The 25,946-nt window shown below is 35.1% G+C and overlaps 2 protein-coding genes and 1 pseudogene across 3 annotated transcripts; 1 reads left to right on the plus strand and 2 right to left on the minus strand.

The window, feature by feature from the left end:
• Positions 1-4,189: 4,189 nt before the first annotated feature.
• Positions 4,190-16,904, minus strand: LOC128171425 (talin-1-like). Its single transcript, XM_052837223.1, has 4 exons — positions 16,882-16,904; positions 16,061-16,243; positions 9,882-10,010; positions 4,190-7,070 (listed from the first exon to the last, which is right to left on the minus strand). The coding sequence occupies exons 2-4, from the start codon at positions 16,235-16,237 to the stop codon at positions 6,939-6,941; spliced, it is 438 nt and encodes a 145-aa protein (XP_052693183.1). The 5' UTR covers positions 16,238-16,243; positions 16,882-16,904; the 3' UTR covers positions 4,190-6,938.
• Positions 10,218-14,944, plus strand: LOC128171367 (uncharacterized). 2 transcript variants are annotated; one of them, XM_052837147.1, is made up of 12 exons: positions 10,218-10,539; positions 10,674-10,748; positions 10,871-11,080; positions 11,242-11,349; positions 11,465-11,636; positions 11,742-11,827; positions 12,049-12,118; positions 12,260-12,983; positions 13,131-13,280; positions 13,417-13,591; positions 13,858-13,915; positions 14,759-14,944. In XM_052837147.1, the coding sequence occupies exons 1-12, from the start codon at positions 10,431-10,433 to the stop codon at positions 14,763-14,765; spliced, it is 1,944 nt and encodes a 647-aa protein (XP_052693107.1). In that variant the 5' UTR covers positions 10,218-10,430; the 3' UTR covers positions 14,766-14,944. The 2 variants fall into 2 exon arrangements, with proteins under 2 accessions (XP_052693107.1, XP_052693108.1); XM_052837148.1 differs by having other exon boundaries at positions 10,874-11,080.
• A 3,658-nt stretch (positions 16,905-20,562) lies between the features above and the next one.
• LOC128171871 (talin-1-like) lies at positions 20,563-25,914 on the minus strand (annotated as a pseudogene).
• Between the last annotated feature and the right edge of the window lie 32 nt (positions 25,915-25,946).

Raw genomic sequence — 25,946 nt, forward strand, 5'->3', positions numbered from 1 at the left:
GTGTACTGATCGGTCAACTTACTTTTCATTATTACTTAATTTCATCTTTATATTACTTAATGTATTTTTTTAAACGGGGGGGGGGGGGGGGGGGGGGGAGGGGGGGTGAAAATGGATTTGAGACCACGGATGACTTCTAAAGCAATCCTGTATTTCTACATATTTCGCAGAAATGTTTGCCAGAACAACTCAAGTGAATTTATTGGTCAGTTTCACTGTATTGCTTTGTTTTATTAATTCATTCCAAAATTAAAGTTTTTTAAGAGCTTTAAAAATAAGGTGAAAGATAGTTAGAATCATATCAAAAATAAGGGTGCAAATTATTATCACAGAGAGAGAGAGAGAGAGAGAGAGAGAGAGAGAGAGAGAGAGAGAGAGAGAGAGAGAGAGGTGTGTGTGTGTGTGTGTGTGTGGCAGTACTTTTTTTATTTAAGAAAATATTAATTTTCATCTTTATATTGAAAATAAGTAAACAACAGTATCATTTTATAATCATAGCAAGGCTTCGCAAGAAGCACGTATAACATCTTCAGTGATACAGAGCAGAAGTTTCCGTTTGCATGGTAAAGTAAAATATCTAAATATTTCTAGAAAGTTCATGCGGTGGGGTTCCGATGGATGATTGTGTTTTCAAGGAGGATTTCCAATGAATTAAATACATTTAGTTTTCCAAGGTAACGGGTCCGGACCCCCATTAGATTCGCACATGGCGCCTCTTTTTAAATTAAATACTTTAAAATTATTAAGAGTCCGATGTCTGAAAAGAAAAAGTAAAAAGATTGCATATTTACTTTATTCTTTTTATGACAATGACACCAGTTTTTATGCCTTATACACATAAAAACAATATACTATTTTACAGGCCATCTTAACTTCAATTGTTGATTCAAGAATGTCAATGACTATGGTTACAGTAGAGGTTAAAGATAAATGGTTGGTCATATGTTTCATGTTGCGTCACGTATGACGACATAACACATAGACCATGAAACACGTAATGGCTATAATCCCGAACATTCCTCCCATAGCTAACGCCTGTACGGAGCCAGACCTGGCGAGACAAAAACACAAAATAACGGAATGAAACGTTATGGCATTTAATTACATTTATTGAGTTGTATGATGATCGATATTGAACACTTTGGATGCAATATGTAATAAAGTACACCATATGTTCAAAACATAGTCATGCGCGGATCCAGAAATTTTTTCCAGGGGGGGTCCGAAGGATAATTGTGTTTGCCAGGGGGGGTCCGAGGCATATTTTCGCGATAATTTTACTATGTAAATTTAATAAATTTTCATTTTCCAGGGGGGGTCGGGGACCCCCCCGACCCCCCCTCTAGATCCGCGCATGATAGTCAACGTTTTAAAAATTTATTATTTTACTGGTTTCTGAAGAGACGACCTATATAATAGGCATCGAAGACTTACGTAATTTGACCTTCTGTGACAAAACTGTCATCCAGTTGATGTAAAGCTGAAAAACAAAAATGCACTGTCATCAAAGTACTGAGAGTACCGGATTCCTGTCAAACATTCCTGTCAGGCCTCAAGTTAGGTTTCTGCAAATAAACATATTTTACCACCGCCTGACTTTTTGATCATTACAATAAAAATACGCATTATGACAACTTTTGATTTTTATTTGTTAGGTTTTGTTTATAAATCAAACAAATACATATGTTCTGATTAAAATTATACATGTTTTTCTACATGGGCGTGTTCACGTGTAAATGGAAAAATGCTATGGCATTATTCTCCCCTATAATTTTAACATTCAGAAAAAAAAAGATTGTTTGAAGACTTTCAACTGAATATTTTGAACAAAAGAATACCAAAAACTCATCATTTGATATATCTAAATCATTATACAAAAGTCTTTAATCTTGGGGGGAAAAACTAAACAAATATTGTGAAGTTCTGATGAGACAATTGACTAGTATGCATGTTTTTATATATTAACACTGTGGTTTTTGTTATTTAATCTACTGGAGAACAGACTAAAATTCTATTCTTTTGAGAGTATGAAATATTCTTTAGTTTTACAGCACCAACCTATGCAGGAAGACCGCCTTCTGTTAAGACTGTTAATGACGTCAAAGTCTGAAGACGTAAAATACGAATGACGCCACAGTCCGTCCCATTCACTGACGGTATGACACACCCTCTCCATGCATTGAGAAGTCCCCGGATAACAAGTGTAAGTGTCAACATTAACACCACCACACTTGTAGGAATACGATGATTCAAGAAAGGACGGTGGTACATTGTATTGTGATAAATTACAATATGGCTGAAAATTCACTTCAGTGGAATATCCAACTCTTGCGCAGACAATCAAAAGAAATATCACAAAAACTGGAAGCACTGAATTCTGTTCGCACAGGAAACAGTGAATGTTATTCATAATCCTGGATTGAAATTTTCTGAATTTTCATATTTTAAATCTTCACATCATTTTTCTAAACAGTTGAAATGCCAACAGCAGGGACAACTCCTTTTTATATTTTAAAATATTCAGTTTCTTTACCAAACTGGAATTACATGAACTACAGTATGGAAAAGTAATTCTTGAATTGCTTCTATCGTATAGGTTCTGATTTAGACATGCAGGCGGTGTATTGTTTGTGTATTTGCATGGCCCTCTTTCAACAGGACAGAGTAATATTGTTTGTGGGTTTTTTTTTTGTGTTTATGATACAATTTACTGTTCAATAATTCATCGATACCTTAACCTTGTCTCTGTGCGAGTTTATGTTTACACACACGTAAAACACTTCATGCTTTCATAACTGCCGATCAATGGGTTGTTTTCTGTGACACCTGCGTCGTTAAAAGTTCTCAAAGTGAGGATCTCCGCAGTGACCCAAAAAGAAATGAGAGAATGTATGAAAGCCTCCTCCCCCCCCCCCCCCCCCATAAATGAAGAAAAAAAGAATTGGCTAATACCGTTTTACACCCAAATGTATCAGCTTCGCAATCAAAACTCTTAATCAATTGTTTCGAATTTATTTATTTATTTATAAGCTGATTAACAGTAAATATATATCGATAAGAGCTCTTCATAAAAAATGTCAGGATGTTTAGGACTGTTTGACGTTTTAAATTAAATAAATGTTAAAACATATACACCATTCTCTCTCTCTCTCTCTCTCTCTCTCTCTCTCTCTCTCAGACTTACGCTTTCATTGTCTACAGATTCCTTCAAAATACACGATACATGAATTGGTCGGAAAGTACCCCCTAAAAGAAGTCCTTTTAATATGAAAATCCCTAACACCCCCCACCCCATATGGATTAGGAAATGAAGTTTGCCAAAAACAGTGGTGGGTTGTTTTTTTTTATCTTCGGGGTGAGGGCATGCCAATGTGTTAAGGAGTATGTCGGCTCCTTTAAAATAAATAAAGGTCGTGATTCTATCAGTAGTTAATATAAATATCAAGTAATACGTGTCATTGACAAGATGACCCGGTGAACCGATGATCCTAGGTCATTCCGTGAACTTACAGACCAGTCATAAGACATTGACAAGATGACCTGGTGAACCGATGACCCTAGGTCATTCCGTGAACTTACAGACCAGTCATAAGACATTGACAAGATGACCTGGTGAACCGATGGCCCTAGGTCATTCCGTGAACTTACAGACCAGTCATAAGACATTGACAATTTGACCCTGTGAACTGATGACCCTGGGTCTTTCCGTGAACTTACAGACCAGTCATAAGACATTGACAAGATGACCTGGTGAACCGATGACCCTAGGTCATTTCGTGAACTTACAGACCAGTCATAAGACATTGACAATTTACCCAGTGAAACGGTGACCCTGGGGCATACCGTAAACCTAATGGCCTGGACATGAAAGTAACTATATGCATTTCTTTAGTGAGAACATTAGATACACCTCTGTTAACTGATTGACAGAGTTTTATCTTATGAATGACAAATAGACGTCATCCATGGATCTAAACACTCTTGATATTGCTAACATTTGTCCCCAAAAATCAATCAGGGTCACATTTTGACCTGGAACAACCCCCCTCCTTGGTAATTTGAAAATTCTTATCTATGCCTTTGACCCCACTGTCAAAACAATTATCCCTTATCCCCCTCCCCCTCCCCGGGGGAATATTCTGGATCCGCCCACTTTTCCTTGAAATAAGTAAACAACAAAACAACAACGTCTTGTACATAAATTTATTTGAACCTGTTATTAAAACTTCATATTTGTAAGCGTCATGATCAGTAACTCTTGATATGCAAATTTTATGTGACTATCACACACATCCAGTAATACATGGAAAAATACAGTACGTAATATACATGGTATAGTAAGCCGACACATGCACACTGCAGAGGTCACAGGTCAGAGTGAATATATTAATAATCATCATTGTTAGCTATGGTCAGCGTGAATATATTATAAATCGTCACTGTAAACTAAGGTCAGAGTGAATATATTAATAATCGTCACTGTTAGCTACGGTCAGAGTGAATATATTAATAATCGTCGCTGTTAGCTAAGGTCAGAGTGGATATATTAATAATCGTCACTGTTAGCTAAGGTCAGAGTGAATATATTAATAATTATCACTGTTAGCTACGGTCAGAATGAATATATTAATTATCGTCACTGTTAGCTACGGTCAGAGTGACTATTTTAATAATCGTCACTGTTGGCTAAGGTCAGAGTGAATATATTAATAATCGAAACTGTGACGTAGGTCAGTGAATATATTATCATCCGCTGTAACCAAGGTCAGACTGAATATTTTCATCATCGCTATCGTTAGCTAAGGCCGGAGTGAATATATTAATTGTCTACATCTCAGCATCATTTTTCGTCGCTATTTTATTTATGGCAAATTTGCAATTACAAAATGTACGGTTTTGTTGATACAAAATTAAATAATTTCTATAGTCTTTGACTTAACAAATTATGGGTTGTTTCAAAATAATCCGTTAATGACAAAATATTGATAACAAAATCCATAATGCTACTCTATAACGTAGATATTTTGATCATGAAATACGAGTTCATCGACTACATGATGTTCTTCTCGGATCAAATTCTATAAGATGTTTTAATTGGTTGAATAAAACAAGAGAGATAACTCTGGGTACAGAACATGCTGTAGTTGTATGGTTTAATGGTTTGTTATACAGGAGTCAAACAGGATCTGTAGTGTACCCCTGGTGAGGGGGAGACCATGTTATATATGGTCTGTAGTGTACCCCTGGTGAGGGGGAGGCCATGTTATATATGGTCTGTAGTGTACCCCTGGTGAGGGGGAGGCCATGTTATATATGGTCTGTAGTGTACCCCTGGTGAGGGGGAGGCCATGTTATATATGGTCTGTAGTGTACCCCTGGTGAGGGGGAGGCCATGTTATATATGGTCTGTAGTGTACCCCTGGTGAGGGGGAGGCCATGTTATATATGGTCTGTAGTGTACCCCTGGTGAGGGGGAGGCCATGTTATATATGGTCTGTAGTGTACCCCTGGTGAGGGGGAGGCCATGTTATATATGGTCTGTAGTGTACCCCTGGTGAGGGGGAGGCCATGTTATATATGGTCTGTAGTGTACCCCTGGTGAGGGGGAGGCCATGTTATATATGGTCTGTAGTGTACCCCTGGTGAGGGGGAGGCCATGTTATATATGGTCTGTAGTGTACCCCTGGTGAGGGGGAGGCCATGTTATATATGGTCTGTAGTGTACCCCTGGTGAGGGGGAGGCCATGTTATATATGGTCTGTATACATACATGTACAGTATACCAATTCTATATAGGAAACAAAAGTTTACTACATATATTGTGTACAATAGAGAATGTAGAAAATTACATAGTCGTCATCATAATAATTATACAATAATCATAATATTAAACAGAATAAAATATATATATATAGCTTTTATCAAAAACTAAACACGACTAATACAAAATACACACATAAAACAGTTCAATACACAGCACTGGGTCTATGTGTAGGACTAGCGTGGTACACACCAAATACTCGCGGATTTACTCGGTTAGTGGAAGCCTGGCATCAAACACAGAAATCAAATCAAGGTTTTTCTCATGAAATTATCAATTAAAACTCTGACTAAAATCAAGCGTGAATTGAAATCTCTAAACAGCAACAAAACAAACAGGGGAAGAAACCTGGTTAATTTTCACTCAAACTGTGCTGATAAAGCATATTTCTAAGTCGACATACAAACACGACTTGAATACAACATCTGCAGTACATGGATAGTACAAATACATATATATATCAAAGAATAAGTAAGCTATATCAGTCTTTATATTGTATATAAGTATTGCATATCTATCATTTGTAACACCATATCATCTATCATTTGTAACACCATATCACAATTGGCTACCTTAAAACAGTGTAGATTTAATCTATCAGATTCGGAAAACTTCATGTTTATATTCTAAAAAAAAAACAAGTCTGCTTGCAGAGAAAAATCCAAAAATAATCAAGTGTCGAATAACAACTGCTTCTATTTAAAATAGATAAATTTTTGCACCGTTGGTAAACAATTCTGTAAAATCCTGTACCATATGTGACATAACTGGTTTAACACTTAATCAGCAGCTACATATACATATGATATGATTATTGAGAATCCTTTCTTTCTGAGTCTCTTTCTTCTCAATTCCAAATTTCTGTCCTCTGAATACATCATCCATCATTAATCATTCTAAGTATACAAACTTACACATCTATACTGAAAAATCACACCCACAGAAATGCAACCCTAACCCAGATCTCATACACTCTCACTCCCTTCAAATTCTCAATCACTTAGATGCTTGTCACCTTGACCTTCACAAGGACAGCTGACATGGAAGCCATTATGACATCACAAGACACGTGACAGGCACTATACGCATTATACAGTTAAAGCTGGAGCGTGCGGTGTTAGAAGGCGGATGATGAGTCGCTATCGTGGCCCGTGTCCTTGTACCGCTGTTTACGGAACTTGGCCAGCTTCTCTCTGGCTTCTATCCATTCTCTCTCCTTCCGTAACATCTCCTCTTGAATTTGTAGTTCCTGTAAATTTTTTAGAGAAAAGAAAAAAAAAGTTGTTTATATATGAGGAGATGAGAGACGAGATGGTAATGGTGAGGATGATACGCTAACATGCAAAGAGACCGGGGCAGTCAGTCCAAGAATAAACAGTGTGACAATCGAGGGGGGAGGGGGCTCAATACCTCTGTGTCAGAGGAATTTGGACACGGTTATAAATTCTGTCTTTAGATTAAAAATTTCCCCATGTCATTAGACTAGTATACATTACTTTATTCTTTACCAATTATTGCCAAACAGAAAAGAACTTTTTTCAAACAAAATTTTACAGCCTAGAGTTCTTAAAAGAAATTTTTTGTTATAGGGTAAAAGTGCAAGGGTTGATGAGCCCCCGTTTCGCCCCCGTTTCGCCCCCGTCACACTGTGTTATTTAGACAGCCGCCAGGTCACGTTTCTCCGCCAGTTTCTCCTTCAGGCGCCTCGCGTCCTCAAGCTGCTTCTCCAACAACAAAATCCTCTCTTGGGCCTCAATTTGCTAAAAATAGCAACAAGACATTGATGACTTTTTGACTTCAACACATCAACTGAGCTTTATCTTCTGACGTTATTTCTGTCTTTCTTTTTTTATTGCTGAATATAAACTTTGCAAAATGTATGTAAAATTTCATTATTTTAACATTAATTTTAGCCCACAGCTCTTTATATCAATTTTTTTATTTTAAATGAAATTAATCATTTATTGAATTTATTTACTTCAAGAGAAAAAGAAAGAAAAAGATTGAATTGGAGATGGATTACAAACAGTCAAAAAGTAATCATACCTCAACCTCCACAAACTTAGTTCTAAGTTCCATAATAAAATTGTTTGATGTTTTTTGTTGTTATTGTCAGACGTTATATATGTGTAGCATTGCTAATTATTCTATTATAACCTCAGTTTGTGGTGTTTGAACACTGTGCATTAGATTTGTATATATTACGTGAGACTCTTGTTGGAGTTTGTCATATATGTACACAGTGTGTCATGTGCGATTCTAATTTGAATACTGTAAACGTGTTACATTTAGCTGTGTATTCTATTTAGCGTTTTTGACAGAAGGCGGCTTCTGCTAAATCAAGTACATTGCTCAATGCCATGTATATACGTATAGAATAGCAACATTCAGTAATATGCTTAAATTGTTCAAAAACTTTTTTCCACTAAATATCATACACGCCGAATATAATGTGTTTACAGTAGCACATATCATCATGTTAACAAATTACATCTAATTAGAATCCTGAAAGAAACGAGAAATGACACCAGTAATGACCTCCGGTGACTCCTGGCTGTAAAGTGAGGTCAAATTTAAGAGGTCAAAGGTCATCAAACACCAACTAATTCTGACAATAAATTCAAATTCACAGGTGAAAATCCCCGAAAATTGAAACATCGTTAGTTGTTTTCTTAGTTACATTGCATGTAATTTATCAGTTGTTAGTGTGTTAATTATATCTTAAGTATATTCACTATATCTATAATCACTAAATTGTATGTTATGAATTATTAATGTGTTTATTATATCTTAAGCATAATCACTATATTTAGAATCACTATATTGTATGTAATGAATTGTTAGTGTGTTAATTATATCTTAAGTATAATCACTATATTTATAATCACTATATTGTATGTAATGAATTATTAGTGTGTTTATTATATCTTAAGCATAATCACTACATTTATAATCACTTTATTGTATGTAATGAATTATAAGTGTGTTTATTATATCTTGAGTATAATCACTATATTGTATTTAATTAGCAGTTAGTGTGTTAATCATATCTTAAGTATAATTACTTTATATCATATGTAATTAGCTGTTAGTGTGTTAATTACATCTTTTAAGTATTTTCAGTATATGTGCTATATCTGGACATATATAGTATATTATCAATGATACGACCATACAAGTTAGCGTGGAGTCTGTGATGTGGATGTGTAAATTCACACGTTTGAAAGTAGTTTGTGTCAATACTTGTTATAGATATTACCTATTCAGGAAAATATTATACAAATCTTAAGTGTATTGAGGTGAAATATACAGTGTTAATTATGAAATATACAGTGTTAATTATGAAATATACAGTGTTATCATGAAATGAATTGATAAATGTATAGATTAGGAATACTTCATGCAATACACTAATACGGTCATATTTATCCCATGTTCTCTTGCAATACCGGTACTTGGATTTCATCAATCATGCAGTTTCGTTAATATTCGTGGACATAAATTTTTGTGGATTTAATGAAAATCACAGTTACATAGATATGTAAACTCCTGGCTAATAATCCAATCAAGTCTACTTGTTATTTGATATTGCACTTCACTGAAAATTTAACTTCATGAATCATCTCAACTAAATGAAACTAAATCAAAATTGGTATTTAATGAATATTGATGAAATGACACTGTACAAGTTTTTAATATAATAGTAGTAAAGATCAGGTACAAACATGGAATAAAAATAATCCTCTAAAGTCAAGGATGAATATGGTAAACCAACTCATATTTGCAATCAAGAAATGTTAAAGAGATTAGAAAATTCCCAATCATTGTCAATGGTCTTGTCACAAACAACAAGTCTTCTCTGGATTTTTTTCAGAAGATTACTTTTTCGTAAACTAGACAATGAATGATTAATCTAAAGGTAAGCTTCTATATATTCCTATTCATCACTGTGATTGACAGATGCAAAGACAAGTTGGTTTTCAGTTTAACATTGTATACAAGAACATAAATACATATACATGAAGAAATATACAACACACAGTAAGTGGGCGTGTCTTACCTGTTTGATCCCGCCCACTTTACGTGAGTCGACTGCCACGTTTATATCCTCGTCTTCATCTCTCTGCTTGGCCTGCTGGGCCGCCTTCACCAGGACCTCCGTGGCGCGCTTCACCGCATTACCCGCCGCCTACAGATATGAATATTAACAAGGTCATATCAAGGTCATTTATTAACCTTATATTATAGCTAGGTCAGATATTGATCATATTAAAATCAACCAAAACTCTAAATCAATACAAGGTCAAATCATGTCATCTGTTCATCTAGATCTTGTGTTGTTTCAACATATTAAAGTGATAATGAAACTTAAGGTCTTGCACTACATCAGTTTTTGATGACGCAGTACACAAAAAAATACACTTCGTAAAACGTATTTCCGGGAACGGTTGTTTTTGTCGGGGACGAATTGTATAGGTACAGCTCTTTTAAAAAAGAGGAAGAAAACTATTGAAAGAGATCTTAATCTTTAAAACGTTTTGGAAAGGGAGATATTGATTACGAAAAAAAGAACAAAGTTACATTGAGAGCAACAAGACGGCAATGAAATATGGACACGCCCACGGAGTCGGCAAACATAAATGTGTGTTTACTAACTTTAGGTGACATTACGGATGGACAGCTTGAAAATATAAGTAAAGAACATTGTTATAGCAGAGGTATGATGTGTATATAAAATAAGTTTGAAATTTTAAATAATTATAGGCACAAAGAACATTGCATTAGTTTATTATAACATTTGATACATTCAGAGAAAACCATGAAATTTACATTTTGCTAAAATTCTATCTAGGTCTAAAACGTAAATACTTGGAACTACATGATGATGTAGATGGTCAACAAGAACATAACCAGTCTTTGTCACCAGGTAAATTAACTGCTTTTGAATGCACCATGATTTTTGCAATTACTGAGTATTATGATAGACACAAAAATGAATTAAATGGCCAACTGAAATTCGATCTGACTGAATATTGATTTATATCATAGCAGATGATTGCTTTGATGACAACTATGATGCATGTCAATCAGAGATTGAAAGTGAAAAATATGAGGATGAGGAAGAAGAGGAGGGGGCTCTTGGAGGTCGCAGGATTGTAGAGTTGAGTGTTTTGGCTGCAAAATTAGGTGAAGGCTGCAGTAATTGCTCTACAGAGCTAAAACTTTCATCCTGTGTTGGAGAAACCAGATATGGCCTAGGTATCTAAGACATTAATTAGTTTTCCTCCTATTTATAATTATCTGAATAGATGACAATATATCATTTAATTTAAAATATATCAATCTTTAAAATCATAAGAGAGGATAGATAACTTACAGTTTCAAAATACACAAAATGTTGAACATTTCTTTTATTATAGGCAGTCTCCTCAAAATTCATTGCAATAATTGCAATGAAATTAATAATGTACCTACTGGCAAGAGACATGGTCAAAATACATGGGATATTAATACCAAATTGGGTGCAGGTATTATATTAACTCTATTGATTGATAGATAATTGTTAAATTATAAAACATGAAAGAAAATTAATAATTGATTTCTAATATCAAATCTTGAAAAAAAAATTTATTTTCATTGCAGCTGTGGTATTTTGTGGACTTGGAGAAATGACCGTTAACAATTTCCTTGCTGCTTTGAATATTCCCACTGTAACTTCTGTAACTTTTAAGAGACGAGAGAGGGAGGTTGGCAGTATTTTTGAAGCTGTTGCAAATGAGACTTGTAATGAAGCCCTTGCCGAGGAGAAAAAAAGGTTCAGTAGAAATGTTTTTTTACTGATTTATTTCAACATATGATATTTTTTCAGTGACTTAATAGGTTAAAGATTATTTATAAATTGATACAAATTTCAACATAGATCACAAGATGCCGAAAAATTTTCTGTGTCCTTTGATGCTGGATGGCAGACTAGAGGTAGCGGTCGAAACTATGCAAGTTTGTCAGGTAACATCCATCATTCTTTTTTTATATTTTGCATAATTATTCTAGCATCCCAATGCTACATAAAACCTAACAGTATAGCAGTTTTTGTATTTAAAACAAAGTAGTTCCCTTAAGGGGAGATAATAAACAGTCTTGTAAGTAGGAAATACATGTACATGTATACTGTTGGACTTACTGGTATTGAAATATAGCAATAAGACAAAGTGTTGTTGCTTTTTAAGGGCATGCGAGTATGATTGGAGAGAAGACAGGAAAAATTCTTTCATATGCTGTTCGGTGCAAGAAATGCAGGTAGGGCTTTTAGTGTGCTCTCTTCTCTTCTCCCCCTCCCTCCCTCTCTCTCTCTCTCTCTCTCTCTCTCTCTCTCTCTCTTGAATTTAGATGTAATCAGATAAAAACATGTACTGATAAATTGATTTCTTTAAAATACAGATTCTGTGATAAAGCACCAGTATCAGCAGAAGTGAATAAACATGATTGTAGAAGAAATTGGGAAAAATCCTCAAAGGCAATGGAACCAGATATGGCTTTAGAAATGTTGCATGACTTAAAAGCGCGTGACTTCCATGTAAAACATCTTATAATGGATAATGACTCAACAACCTTAGCCAAGGCAAAAATGTCTTTTGATCCAAATATCCAAAAAATTTCGGATTTTAATCATACAAAAAAAAATCTGGCAAGTAAACTCTATGACATCAAAAAGGAGAAAAAGTATCCTCTTCTAGGTCCAAAATCCATTCAACATTTACTAAAATGTTTTTCATATGCTGTTAAATCCAACGAAGACACAGACACTTTAAAGAGAAATTTAGACTCTATTCCTCTCCATGTATTTGGAAACCACAAGAAATGTAAAAAAAAGTGGTGTAAATATCTACAGGACCCAGAAAATTATAAACCCATAAATTTACCATATGGAAAATATCTTTCTGGAGTGGATTTACTCAAAGATTTACAGCATCTGTTCAGTGATTTAGCTAAAAATGCAAGTAAACTTTCCAATATTGGAAGCACTCAGGCAAATGAAAACTTCAACAAAATAGTTGCCTGCAAAAATCCCAAAGCATTATATTACAGTGGATCTGAGAGCACATCCTTTAGAGTAGCAGCTGCTGTTGCACATAAGAATATTGGACATCTGACAATTGGAAAGGTATATCAGATGTTACATAGAATAATTATATAATACTATATTATATATCATTATAACAGCTAGTTACAAAATAAGAAATGTATGCATTTAATATGTATATGAAATGTAATTATTGCTCTCTGTATATTTAATTTTATTTTTCATCAGGTTTATGATACTTTGATGCTCTCGCCAGGGATGCACACAAATGTACATGAAAGGAGGGTTTCTCGAAAGAGAGAAAAAGAAAAATTGCGACAAAGCACTGTTGAGTGCAAGAGACGAAGACATGAACTAAAGAAATTGAAATCAAGCCAAGTAAGTTGAATTGTTCTTATTTTTTCTTGTTAAGTGTAAAGATTTAATTTCTTTTTACAGTCAATTAACATTGTTATATTTCAAACGATCCATTAGCAATGTCAAATTAACTCACATTGTAAAATTTTATCAATAGATATCAACTTCAGAAATAAAAGAAGGAAAAACCTATGAATCAGGTGTTGGATTGTCTTGTGCTGATGCTGTAATAGAAGAAATCCCAGATTGCACCCCTGCTTCCAAACCTGTTTCAGTGCCTACCCGTACAGACTCAAACCTTCTTTATTTTGACTTGGAAACAACTGGACTAGGTTTGAACAATCATTTGTTTTAACACTGGAAATGACATTTCATGAATGAATCATGCAGACATATTTTACTTATTATTATATGTTCATTGCATTAAAATAATACATGTATTTTATTGTTATTGGGCACTTACAGTGAAACAAAATTTTATCAGCACATGTGAACAGTTTGCTTTAAGTAACAGTGCTTTTTATACATTATTTATTGTTAAAATTTAATTCAAGGAAGCATAGCTCGTATACTACATTGTAATTAATTTATTTCATAGGTACATCAGCAGAAATAACACAGCTTGCTTGCATATTTGAAGAAGAAACCTTTAATAGGTACGTTCTTCCCAAATCCCCCATTTCTGCCAAAGCAACCGCAGTTACAGGTCTCCATGTTGCCAGTGGACAATTGTTTTACCAACAAACAAAAGTGAACTCAGTTGACATTCAGACTTGTTTGACAGAGTTTAATATATGGCTGAAAAATTTTCCAAATCCTATCCTAGTTTGTCATAACGGAAAGGTATTTGATTCTGTAATTCTAATGAGATCTGTTATGCAGTATCCAGAGAGTGGACTAAAATCAACAATAGCTGGATTTGTTGACAGTCTTCATGTATTTAGAGAAATATTGCCAGAACAACACTCCTATAAACTACAGACACTGGTACAAGATACTATGGGACTGGCTTTCAATGCCCATTCAGCATTGGAGGATGTTAAGGCCTTACAATCTTTGGTTCTACATCATAAAGTTTCATATGAAATTATGCTGAAGCACAGTTTTGGTGTAGACTTTATTATTTCCTCCATTGAGAGCAAGAGTAAAACTAATGAATTGATTGCTACACTAGCTCCCCTCTCTTCATGCATATCTCCCTACATGCTTAAAAAAATTGCCTTGTCTGGACTGTCTTATGACCATCTTAGACTTGCTATTGAAAGGGGTGGTGCTGATGGTTTAAAGATGGTTTTAGGAGAAAAGACTGAGCAGGGCACTGTTAGGGTAACAAAAAACAAAACTATAGTTGGAAAAATTTATGATCACTTTTGCTAAACTTATTTTGATAGTTAAGGCTTGTTCTGAACATTGATTTTAATAATATATGTAGAATTTATTAATGTATACATATTTTTTAATTTGTTCTATAAATTTTTAGATGTATTATACAATTGCAGATTTTAACATGTTTAGTGACATCGTTGAGGAAAAACACACTATTTGTAAGTATGTCGATCATGTTGGTTTGAAAAGCTTGTGTTTCCATAGCGTATCAACTTGATGTTCATCATGTAAGTATTATGTGTGGTGTACTGTTTGTGTTCTTTGTGTCTGTGTCTGTAGTACATATGTAGTTGCATGCAAGCTTTTTAAATATAAAATATATATCAGTATTATTAAAATTCCTATTTTTCTTTTGTATTGTCCTTTTTTCTGTTGTATTGTCCATTGCATGCACTTGTGTGTAAATTTATGTGAGTTTTTTTTTAGAATAAAATTTTCTTTAATAATTTATTAACTCATATTATTGATCCTTCATTGTGCAATAGTTTGCAAAGAGTACTTGCTGAAATATGTAAGTAAATTTCTTTTAATGTGTGAAGGATATATATATATATATATATATATATATATATATATATATATATATATATATATATATATATATATATATATATATATATATAGTTTTCTTTTCTATTTTCTATTACAATCAAAAGGTTTAATTTCTAAATTCAATTACCAGTAATTTTCAGTCATATACTTTTGATTTATATTCTAATAATTAAACAAAAAATGCAGCAAATTAACATCATTTCAAACAAAGTATTGAAAATAGTATGTTTTAGACATGAAAAAGTCCCATGGTGATTCAGTCCGTAGAATTAGGAAAGATAACTCTTACAAGTGGATCTTTCATACCATATTATTTTTTGAAAAATTATTTCAATTATTTGTAACATTTTTCATTCAATTTTTTATATTGTATTCATTTTGTTACACTTCTTTACTATTTTTAACAAAATTTCTAAATTATTCATTCACAGATTAAGAAGATACGAACATTGATTGTTTTGAGGAAAAACACAAATAATTTTAATAAAAATATATTTGAATGATATGAGGTGTTGTATTTTTTTTTAAGTGTCTAAGGAAATGATCTATCTTTTGAAACAATTACTTCTTCTATTTTATTGACTATGTACTGGAAATATTTTTTAGAATGAAAATCACAAAAAACATTAAAAAATTATTTTAAAATACTTAAGATATTACTATCATCACATGGATATTTGATATCTGTCTAACTTTTGGTACTGTAATGAAAAATGAAATAACATTTTGGTGTAGTAAAGTACCTTAAATGCGACATTTGATTAAAAATAAGACCATGGTCATTTTCTGGCTATTCCGCAAAAATAAAAGTGACACAAGGCAATTAATTAGCAAGGTAATTAAAAAGAAAACAAGGCTTTTACCTGGAGGCGTTTCATGGCGACTGAGTCTGGGTCGGCCTTGACCCTGCAGGCGACCAGGAGATGGGCTGTCGACCCCGCGACCTCTTTGGCCGAAGCGATGAGTCGCTCCTCTGTAGCATGACCTTGAACCATGGCATTGGCCGACTCGCACAAACTGTGAGTGGCAGCAGCTACCATCTTGGCCTGTGGAGTATCAAAAACAAAGCTTAAATCAGTGTGGAAACGCAATGTTTTGTACTAAAATAGCTCAAATCAATGGTTGCATTGGAAAGAAGAAGAACCAATAAAAATGTGCAATGATTTATCTTTCTGTGTCAGCAAACATACAAAATCATTCGCGATATTCAACCATTGAAAAACTATTTGCTTCTGGATTTTTTCAGAAGTATATTGTATTTAGAATTATTTAAGATACTATTAATTTGTATATTACTGAATTTAAACAACATGCGCTCATTGTTTGTTTCCCATCCAGTTACGTCAGAGACTTACCACCGATATCAGCCCCTCGGACCATTTACTTACCGCTGATATAAGCCCCTCGGACCATTTACTTACCGCTGATATAAACCCCTCGGACCATTTACTTACCGCTGATATAAGCCCCTCGGACCATTTACTTACCGCCAATATAAGCCCCTCGGACCATTTACTTACCGCTGATATAAGCCCTCCGACCATTTACTTACCGCCGATATAAGTCCCTCGGACCATTTACTTACCGCTGATATAAGTCCCTCGGACCATTTACTTACCACTGATATAAGTCCCTCGGACAATTTACTTACCGCCGATATAAGTCCCTCGGACCATTTACTTACCGCCGATATAAGCCCCTCGGACCATTTACTTACCGCCGATATAAGCCCCTCGGACCATTTACTTACCCCTGATATAAGCCCCTCGGACCATTTACTTACCGCGGATATAAGCCCCTCGGACCATTTACTTACCGCTGATATAAGCCCCTCGGACCATTTACTTACCGCTGATATAAGCCCCTCGGACCATTTACTTACCGCTGATATAAGCCCCTCGGACCATTTACTTACCGCTGATATAAGCCCCTCGGACCATTTACTTACCGCTGATATAAGCCCCTCGGACCATTTACTTACCTCTGATATAAGCCCCTCGGACCATTTACTTACCGCTGATATAAGCCCCTCGGACCATTTACTTACCGCCGATATAAGCCCCTCGGACCATTTACTTACCCCTGATATAAGCCCCTCGGACCATTTACTTACCGCGGATATAAGCCCCTCGGACCATTTACTTACCGCGGATATAAGCCCCTCGGACCATTTACTTACCGCTGATATAAGCCCCTCGGACCATTTACTTACCGCTGATATAAGCCCCTCGGACCATTTACTTACCGCTGATATAAGCCCCTCGGACCATTTACTTACCGCTGATATAAGCCCCTCGGACCATTTACTTACCTCTGATATAAGCCCCTCGGACCATTTACTTACCGCTGATATAAGCCCCTCGGACCATTTACTTACCGCTGATATAAGCCCCTCGGACCATTGACCATCATCGTCCAGTATCTGAGATTTGTGGTATGTTGCTCCAATCTGTTATAACAACACAGCAACATATTATTACAGGTATATGTTATTACAACACAATCAGTTTATTATTAAATATGTACTTCAATAGTCAGTGGAATCATTTGACTTCATTTCCCAAAGTAACACTGAGAATGCTACAACTCTCTCTATATACAGCAAATCTGGACAACTCTTTCAAAATTCAGTAAATCTGGTTTCTATCTGGCAAATCTATCAGTAAGTTGTTTGTTTTAAATATAGCTTCACTTTAACTGATTAAGATAAATACAGCAGAGTTGTACAAGTTTCTGTTAAAAACGATGCCCCTGTCTTTAACCTCTGTAAACCTGACCAAAACAACAATTTTGTTATAGGGCTTGATAGGCCATGATTAAATGTTAATATTTAAGCTTCAACAGCAAAACAAAATGGGCGCCTGTAAAGTGCGAAACGAAATCGAAACGAAACGAAACGAAACGAAATCAAACGAAACGAAACGAAATCAAACGAAACGAAACGAAACCAATCGAAACGAAACGAAATCAATCGAAACGAAACGAAATCAAACGAAACGAAACCAAAAATCGAAACGAAACGAAACGGAATTTAAACAAAACTAATATCAATTTTGACTACATAAAAGTGAAAATAAATTAATTGAAATCAATTTTTGAACCATAAAATATAACTACCTGTATGTTTCAGATTGGCGCTGTAAATTTTGAAGCCGATTATCCAAAATTTGCAAAAAATATATAATTATGTACATTCTTATACCTTTTAATGTTTCTAATTTGTTTCATTAAATGATAAAAACGATATTCAGACGTTTTGAGAGAGAGAGAGAGAGAGAGAGAGAGAGAGGCCTTAAAACTTATCAGCGACATCACATAGCAAAGTATATACGCAAGTTCGGGAGAGAGAGAAAGAAAGAAAGAGAGAGATAGAAATATGAGGATGATACTAAAGGGGACATTCTAACATCAATTTTCTTTCTGTCGATTTGAAATATTGTAAAAACGAAACGATCGAATGCAATGTGATTTAGAGCATACTGGTTAGTTACCAGTTTCTAACATATAATAAGAATTGTTGTAATATGTATAGCATGAATTTGGACGTCGTAATTTGACAAAATTAACTTGCAATATAAAGATGATTATACTGTAAACGTATTATAAAACTGTCTTCACCCCTTTGGCTATGTATTCTATTTTGCGTTTTTGGCGGAAAACGGCGTCCGCAAAATCAAGTACATTGCCAAATGTAAAATATATAAGTAGATGAAAAGGTAAATTCAGAAATGCGCTAAATCAAATCCATGCTAGCTTGTTTAAAAATTATATTCCGCCAAATATTGTACACCCTAAATATAGTGCGTTTACAGTATTTACGGAGACATTCCAACTACACGTTTTTTTATATATCGATATGAAATATTGTAAAAATGATTCAAATACATTGTGCGTTCGTGTGAAAGGGAGAGAAAGAGGAGATCATGTTTGATTTAAGGTAAAAAAAAAAAACCAGGTAAAAAACCTCTTTATATTGCACTTTAATTTTGTCAAATTACAACGTCTAAATTCATGCTATACTTTCTTATTATATGTTAGAAACTGGTAACCAAACAGTATGCTATAAATCACATTGTGTTCGATCGTTTCATTTTTACAATATTTCAAATCGGTAGAAAGAAAATTGTTGTTAGAATGTCCCCTTCAGTATCATCATCATATCTCTATCTCTCTCTTTCAAAACTTGCGTATATACTTTGCTATGTGATGTTGCTGATAAGTTTTAAGGCATCTCTCTCTCTCTCTCTCTCTCTCTCTCTAAACGTCTGAAAATCATTAAATGAAACAAATTAGAAACATTAAAAGGTATAGGAATGTACATCGCTTATTTACATAGTTATATAATTTTTGCAAATTTCGGATAATCGCCTTAAAAATTTACAGCGGTAATCTGAAACATACAGGTAGTTATATTTTATGGTTCAAAAATTGATTTCAATGAATTTATTTTCACTTTTATGTAGTCAAAATTGATATTAGTTTTGTTTAAATTCCGTTTCGTTTCGTTTCGATTTTTGGTTTCGTTTCGATTGGTTTCGTTTCGTTTCGATTGGTTTCGTTTCGTTTCGATTGATTTCGTTTCGTTTCGATTGGTTTCGTTTCGTTTCGTTTGATTTCGTTTCGTTTCGTTTCGTTTCGATTTCGTTTCGCACTTTACAGGCGCCCAAAACAAAATTTCAACATCAAACATGTTATTCATCTAAGAAAGATGTTATTTCAAATTTCTTTTTTAAAGCTGAAGAAAATTATTCATATAACTCATGATAAATATCAGAATTCCCAGTCTACAATAGGTCCCTCTACAATCGATAATTATCAATTATAAATCGATAAAATGATTTTATGTAAGTACTTGTGTGAATTTATCCACAGTTTTATAATACCTTGAAAGATAGATATATCAATTCAAATATTTGAGTTCCCATGAATAAATCATAAACCACATATATATATATACCAGCACCAAGATATAGAGGAGTTCCACAGATGTTGATATTCTTACCAATAATGAGAGAAAACAAAAGTTTGTTTATCCATACAGATAAATACAATTTGTTTACAACCCAAGAAGTTGTTGATACCATACTTCCTCTATTATAGTAATTTATATATGATATATTACCTATCCTTAAATAAAACTATAATGTAAGGTCACCCAGAAGAAAGAAATATTACAGGTTTTAAGTACACCTTAACTGGTTTTCAGTATTTAAGTAAGAGAGTTATAAGTGACATGATGAAGTTTACACGCCTATACTTTGTAATTACATGTAACAGTAATGTAATAAATCATTACAGTATATTCCCTGTAATATGTAATACATCTATATTTTGTAATTACATGTAACACTAATGTAATAAATCATTACAGTATATTCCCTGTAATCTGTAAAACATCTACCTTTTCCAGCTCTTTTATAACCTGTCAATTGTTTACAGTGTTACACAGGCACCATACAACAACCATCAAATTTGTAATTCTTTAAATTTGGTCAAGTTTTAACTGTTTTGTGTATCCTTCCCCTTCAATCATTTTCAGAAGTGTGTAAATTAATTTGAGAGATTTTACTGCTAAAAGAAAGGATGTGCTTTCGGTTTGTTTTTCAATTCATCATACAATGTAAATGTAATACAATAATCATTACATAGTACAATTCCTATTACAGTTCTCAATAATTATATACATGTATAAGTAATATTTTAAGATATTCTTTAACTTTAAAACTAGATAAATCTGATGTATGAAGATAACATTAATACTCTCTATCAATGAAGCAGTGCCCAGTGTGAGAGAACCATCAGTGCTGTCAACCGCATAAGGAGTGATGTTTGTAGCTGTTTAGATCTCACTACTGTTGAGGCACTGATTAGAATTAGCAGTGAAGGTCCTCCTATTGAGGAATTTAAAACTAATGTGGTGTTGAACGCTGGTTTTCTCAGAAACGTACTGTTAAATATGCAGGATGGCCAAATGCCATCCAACTTCCACAATTGTAGGCCTCAAATCCTGCTGGCTGCATATTTTAAATTGTCAATTTGTTAAAGTGTAATAAAGGATATGTTACTGTATATACAGGAGTCTTTATTATTTGTTTCATTTTTAACTTGTTTATGAAATTATTATCAGTTATTATGGCAAATGAATTATTTTTTGATGGCGACTATAAATTCTGAAATGGCGACCTATAAAAATTGTTGGTCGCCATTTAGCGAGCAATTGTGACTTGGAGCACTGCAACAGAATTGGGGGAAATTTAAATCAACTTCATTTCTATCAATTATGTATCTTTTGATTACCGGGGGTGTCTAAATTTGAGAATTTTTTTTTTTATGAGATATAGATTTCTTCTCATGCACAATCAGTTCCTAATAATGATGCATAGATGAAGTAAATTTGTTAAGATTACTTTTATGAGATAAAGATTTTTTTGCATATGTGAAGTTATCTAATTCTCAAAGAATGAGAACTATTTCTGTGAAAAAGGTGATTTTTTATGAACCAAGTTTAAATTTGAGATGAAGTTTGTGTATTGCTGACATAAGGTTGCCTATTCGTCTATTTCTAAGATAGATGTAACTATCTCGGTGGATGCCAGTTGACTCTTTGTCTATTTATTCTTTGATAAAATTGTTAGTTTCTAAGATAAAATCTGCTTCCGACTTAAATTTTGTCTATTTCTGAGATAGACTTTGTCTGCTGAACAGACAGATATGCTTACCTTGGTGGACGCCAGCTCCTGGCTCGAGTCTGTGATTTGTCTGATGGCGTTATCCACGTCTCTCTGTCCGGGAAGGGCATTCACACAGTTGTTGAGCGCACTCGACACAGCCTTGGCCACGTGGTAAAGTCTAGCCTGGTTCTCAGGGTTTTCTGGGTCGTTCATGGCTCGCTTCGTCTCCTCCAGTAGATGGGTCGACTTGTCGATGACGTCGTTGGCGCTGTCGATGACCTGCCGTGTGACTCGATGACTTCTGAGGTTGAGGCGACACTGTGTGTGGCTTCTGTCAGCACACGGAGGGCGTTCGCAGTGTCCCTGGCTGCTACAACCACAATTTTTCATTGCCCTAAAAAATCACCAAATAGTGGAAATATATTATATATAAATAAAATCCAATTCCCTGAGAAATGACCATAGGGAAGAATGTGTGAAGAAAAGTCACAACAGAATGAAATCATGTCATATATATATATTATACTGTTCACTCCGTTTTTTCTTATATCACAAAAATTACAAAAATGGTAAAAATGTATCTTTTTAATTTGCATCAGCCATCTTGTTTCAATTTTTGCGTCTTATATTTTTAGTGATGTCTTCTTTTTTACAGCGATCAACTATAATTACCAGAATATATGAAATGCTCTATATATTCTGTCTCCATTATACATTTATCTGTGTTTACCTGTGAGGCAGCAGTCAGTAGCTGAGCCATCGCCGATCCCACGTTCTTAGAAGTGGAGCCAAGTTTCAAGGCCGACGCCTCCACCTGAAATATTTAACATAATATGTATCGACTCCATTCCACCAAACAACAATTAAGAGCCAAGTTTATTTTGTGCAATATCAAATCTCCTATTTATATAATTATCCAAAAATATCTGATACTTTACACCCTTTACTTTCAATTTTAGTGATGATATTTTTCACTATACAGATGCTACGATCACTTAATATTCATGACATTTAACCCCTGGCCTGAATATAATACGAATAATCCACTTCACTTACATATAATCCAATTAACAAATGCACTATGTATACACATGCTACTATCATTGAGGATTCATGACCTTTAACCCTTGACCTGACAATATCATCACCATGACCTTTTCCTCTTGGCCTTACCGTTTCACCGGGTAGTAGTACAAGGTTACCGCTGTCAGCGGCTCTGCGGTACTCTTCCTGCTCGCGGTCGAGTTCGGTCAGCTGATCAAGTGCGGCGTCCACCTCCAGTGAGATACACATCTCCTCTGCCTTCCCTGAGGCGGTTCTCGGCTCAGCGAGCGCGGTTGTCATCGCCTTCACTGCCTGGTTCATGTTCATGCTCACTGCTTGGTCTCCAACCGTTTGGGCTGCGGCGTTTGCGGCGGATACCAGCTGACTGGCAGGCTGTCAGCAGAAATGTGGTCAGTGAACCGAGATGTGAAACTAGTGTCTAGTATAATAGCTATGCACATCATATTATTTTGATAAAATAAATAAAATAAGTTAAATATAGCACAGAAAACTTTGTTTTAAGACATTTTCCTTTCTCCCCATAACACTGCAGCGAGATTTTACAGACATTGTACTATCAATGTTTGATTGTTTTTTCTTGCCAAATGGTCTCCCTTACAATTTGTACTTTATACCTGTATAAATTCCTTGCTGGCATTGATCAGTTGTAGCTGGGCTGTAGCGCTGTCCTGGTTTGTCTCAGATGCCCGGAATCCTTGGATCAACAGAGGCAGCTGTTCATTCATGATTTGTAGAAGGAGAACAACACGTGATAGTCTCAGCCAATAAAATACAACAATACAAGGAGGACACACAATCATTCTCTCAGCCAATCATTAACAGTATTTGTGAAGGACATGATACCATCCTTCCAGCCAATAAAATAGTGTTATAGAGCAAAACATGGAAGACATAGTACAATATTCTCAGATAGTACTCTAATAATACTTTCATACTTAAGAGGAACAAAGATAAGGCAATAAAAGAAACAGCTGAGGATTTGATCCAGGGACTGGACATAAACTAGGACCCAGATATGTATTAAGCGTTTCCACCTTCGTGCAAGTTAAGTTGAGATGAATCCATACCTGACACTGTTGAGTCATGCAGTTGATGTTCCGAGGTTTTGTTGGTGTTGGATTTGTTAGCGTTCTTTGAGGCGTTAATCAGCTGTGTGGTGGCTGAGGCGGTGCGACGCGCGGCGTTCTACAAAACATAGATATAATCTCTTACAGTCCTATCACATGATAAAGTACGATTGTAATATATCAAAATTACAATCCAATTACATTTCAAAGCATGGTTGTAACCACAATACACCTAAATGACTCAAGTAAAGTCTCATTACAAAACATGGTTGTAATATCAAGCCATCATGTCGTATATCATTTATTGCAATTAAATTACAGGTTCTAGAGATAATTGAATGACACTTAATGACTCTCTGACCTCTAGCCTCCTGATGAGTTTCTTTTTGAGGGCGTTGCTGGCAGCGATATTTGTGGCAGCCCGGAGATCCTCTGCAGCCCCTCGTAGTCTCTTCTGCTGCTCCGAGTCGTTCGGACTCGACGCACAGCCCTGTAATATTAGAATATAACACTTTACTGAAATTGATTGAACATGATATAGCTGTCAACTGTCATATACAACTCTGTAACAAATATAACATTTGACTTTACAAATGTTAAACATGATATAGCTGTTCACTGTCATATACAACTCTGTAACAAATATAACATTTGACTTTACAAATGTTAAACATGATATAGCTGTCAACTGTCATATACAACTCTGTAACAAATATAACATTGACTTTACAAATGTTAAACATGATATTGCATTCTACAGTGTCAGCTGCTTTACCTTTATCATCATATGCTCTGCGGCCTTCAATGTCTACATAACCAGAAACACAGCATACTAGTACTATTACACTTCCCATCTCATTGTTCAATGCACACAACTTTTCCTTACCTTGGCAGCTTCCACCATGTTTGCGGTGGCATCAGCGAGTTGTCTGGCGGTGGCCAGGAGCCGCTTCTGCATGTCCGAGTCAGAGTGGCCCTCGGCTTCTCCCCTGATGGCCCCAACCAATGAAGAGGTCGCCTGAAAACAACAGATATCAAGGTCAAAAATTATATCATAAACAAGTAAATAATTGAAACAGTCAACAGTCTTAAATTTCTGAGCCATGTAGGTGCTAACCCAATTTAGCATTGACTTTTATGAGAGAGGTGCGAGAGAGAGAGAGAGAAAGAAAGAGAGAGAGAGAATAAAAAGCTACAGAAAAAGAAAACAGTGACTATCCCACTTACCGCTGTCGACCCTGCCCCCTTCTTGATGTGCTGTAGCAGGTCGTTAAGAGCCTGAGTAACCGCGGTGGCTGCGGCGCCTAGGTCGGCCAGAAGCTTGTCGTCGCGGCAGGACTGCTGGGCTGCCTCCACGATTCCCTCCACAGAGTGAGCCACACCTTTTGCAGCGTCTATAAGCTGTTCCTGACAGGCCGGGCTACTGATGGTCGGAGCCACTACCAGAAGAATTTGTCAAGCAAAGGGATTAGTCTGAACCTCATGATTCAGTCCCAAAAAGTCAGATCCAAACAAATGGGTTAGTCCAACCAATAAGTATCAATCATAAAGAGTTCAAATGAAAAAAATTATATTATCTACTTTATATTACAATATTTATAGTTTGATTGCAGCACTAATTTTCAACTCTGATATTCAATCTTTAAAACAAATTTCATAGAAATTAAATTCAAACTAACAGCAAACTAAGGTTTTTCAAATAAAATTGTGTTACCAGTCAGCATAGCACTCTACCGGTCGCTAAAGGGTTAACCTGCTAGCCAGAGCTAGTAGGCATGCCATATACTTGACTCTACCACATTGTTCCCCTCCTAGGAAAGAGGCGTCCCCACTCTCCTGGAGTGCCAATGCCTGTGGGGCAAAGTTCTGGAAACAATCTCTCTCACCCGCCAGAGAATACCCAGGTCCCAACATGGGCGCCAAATGTAACGGGATGGGAGAAATAA

This window comes from Crassostrea angulata, chromosome 2, assembly GCF_025612915.1.
Source record: "Crassostrea angulata isolate pt1a10 chromosome 2, ASM2561291v2, whole genome shotgun sequence".
Lineage (NCBI taxonomy): Eukaryota > Metazoa > Mollusca > Bivalvia > Ostreida > Ostreidae > Magallana > Magallana angulata.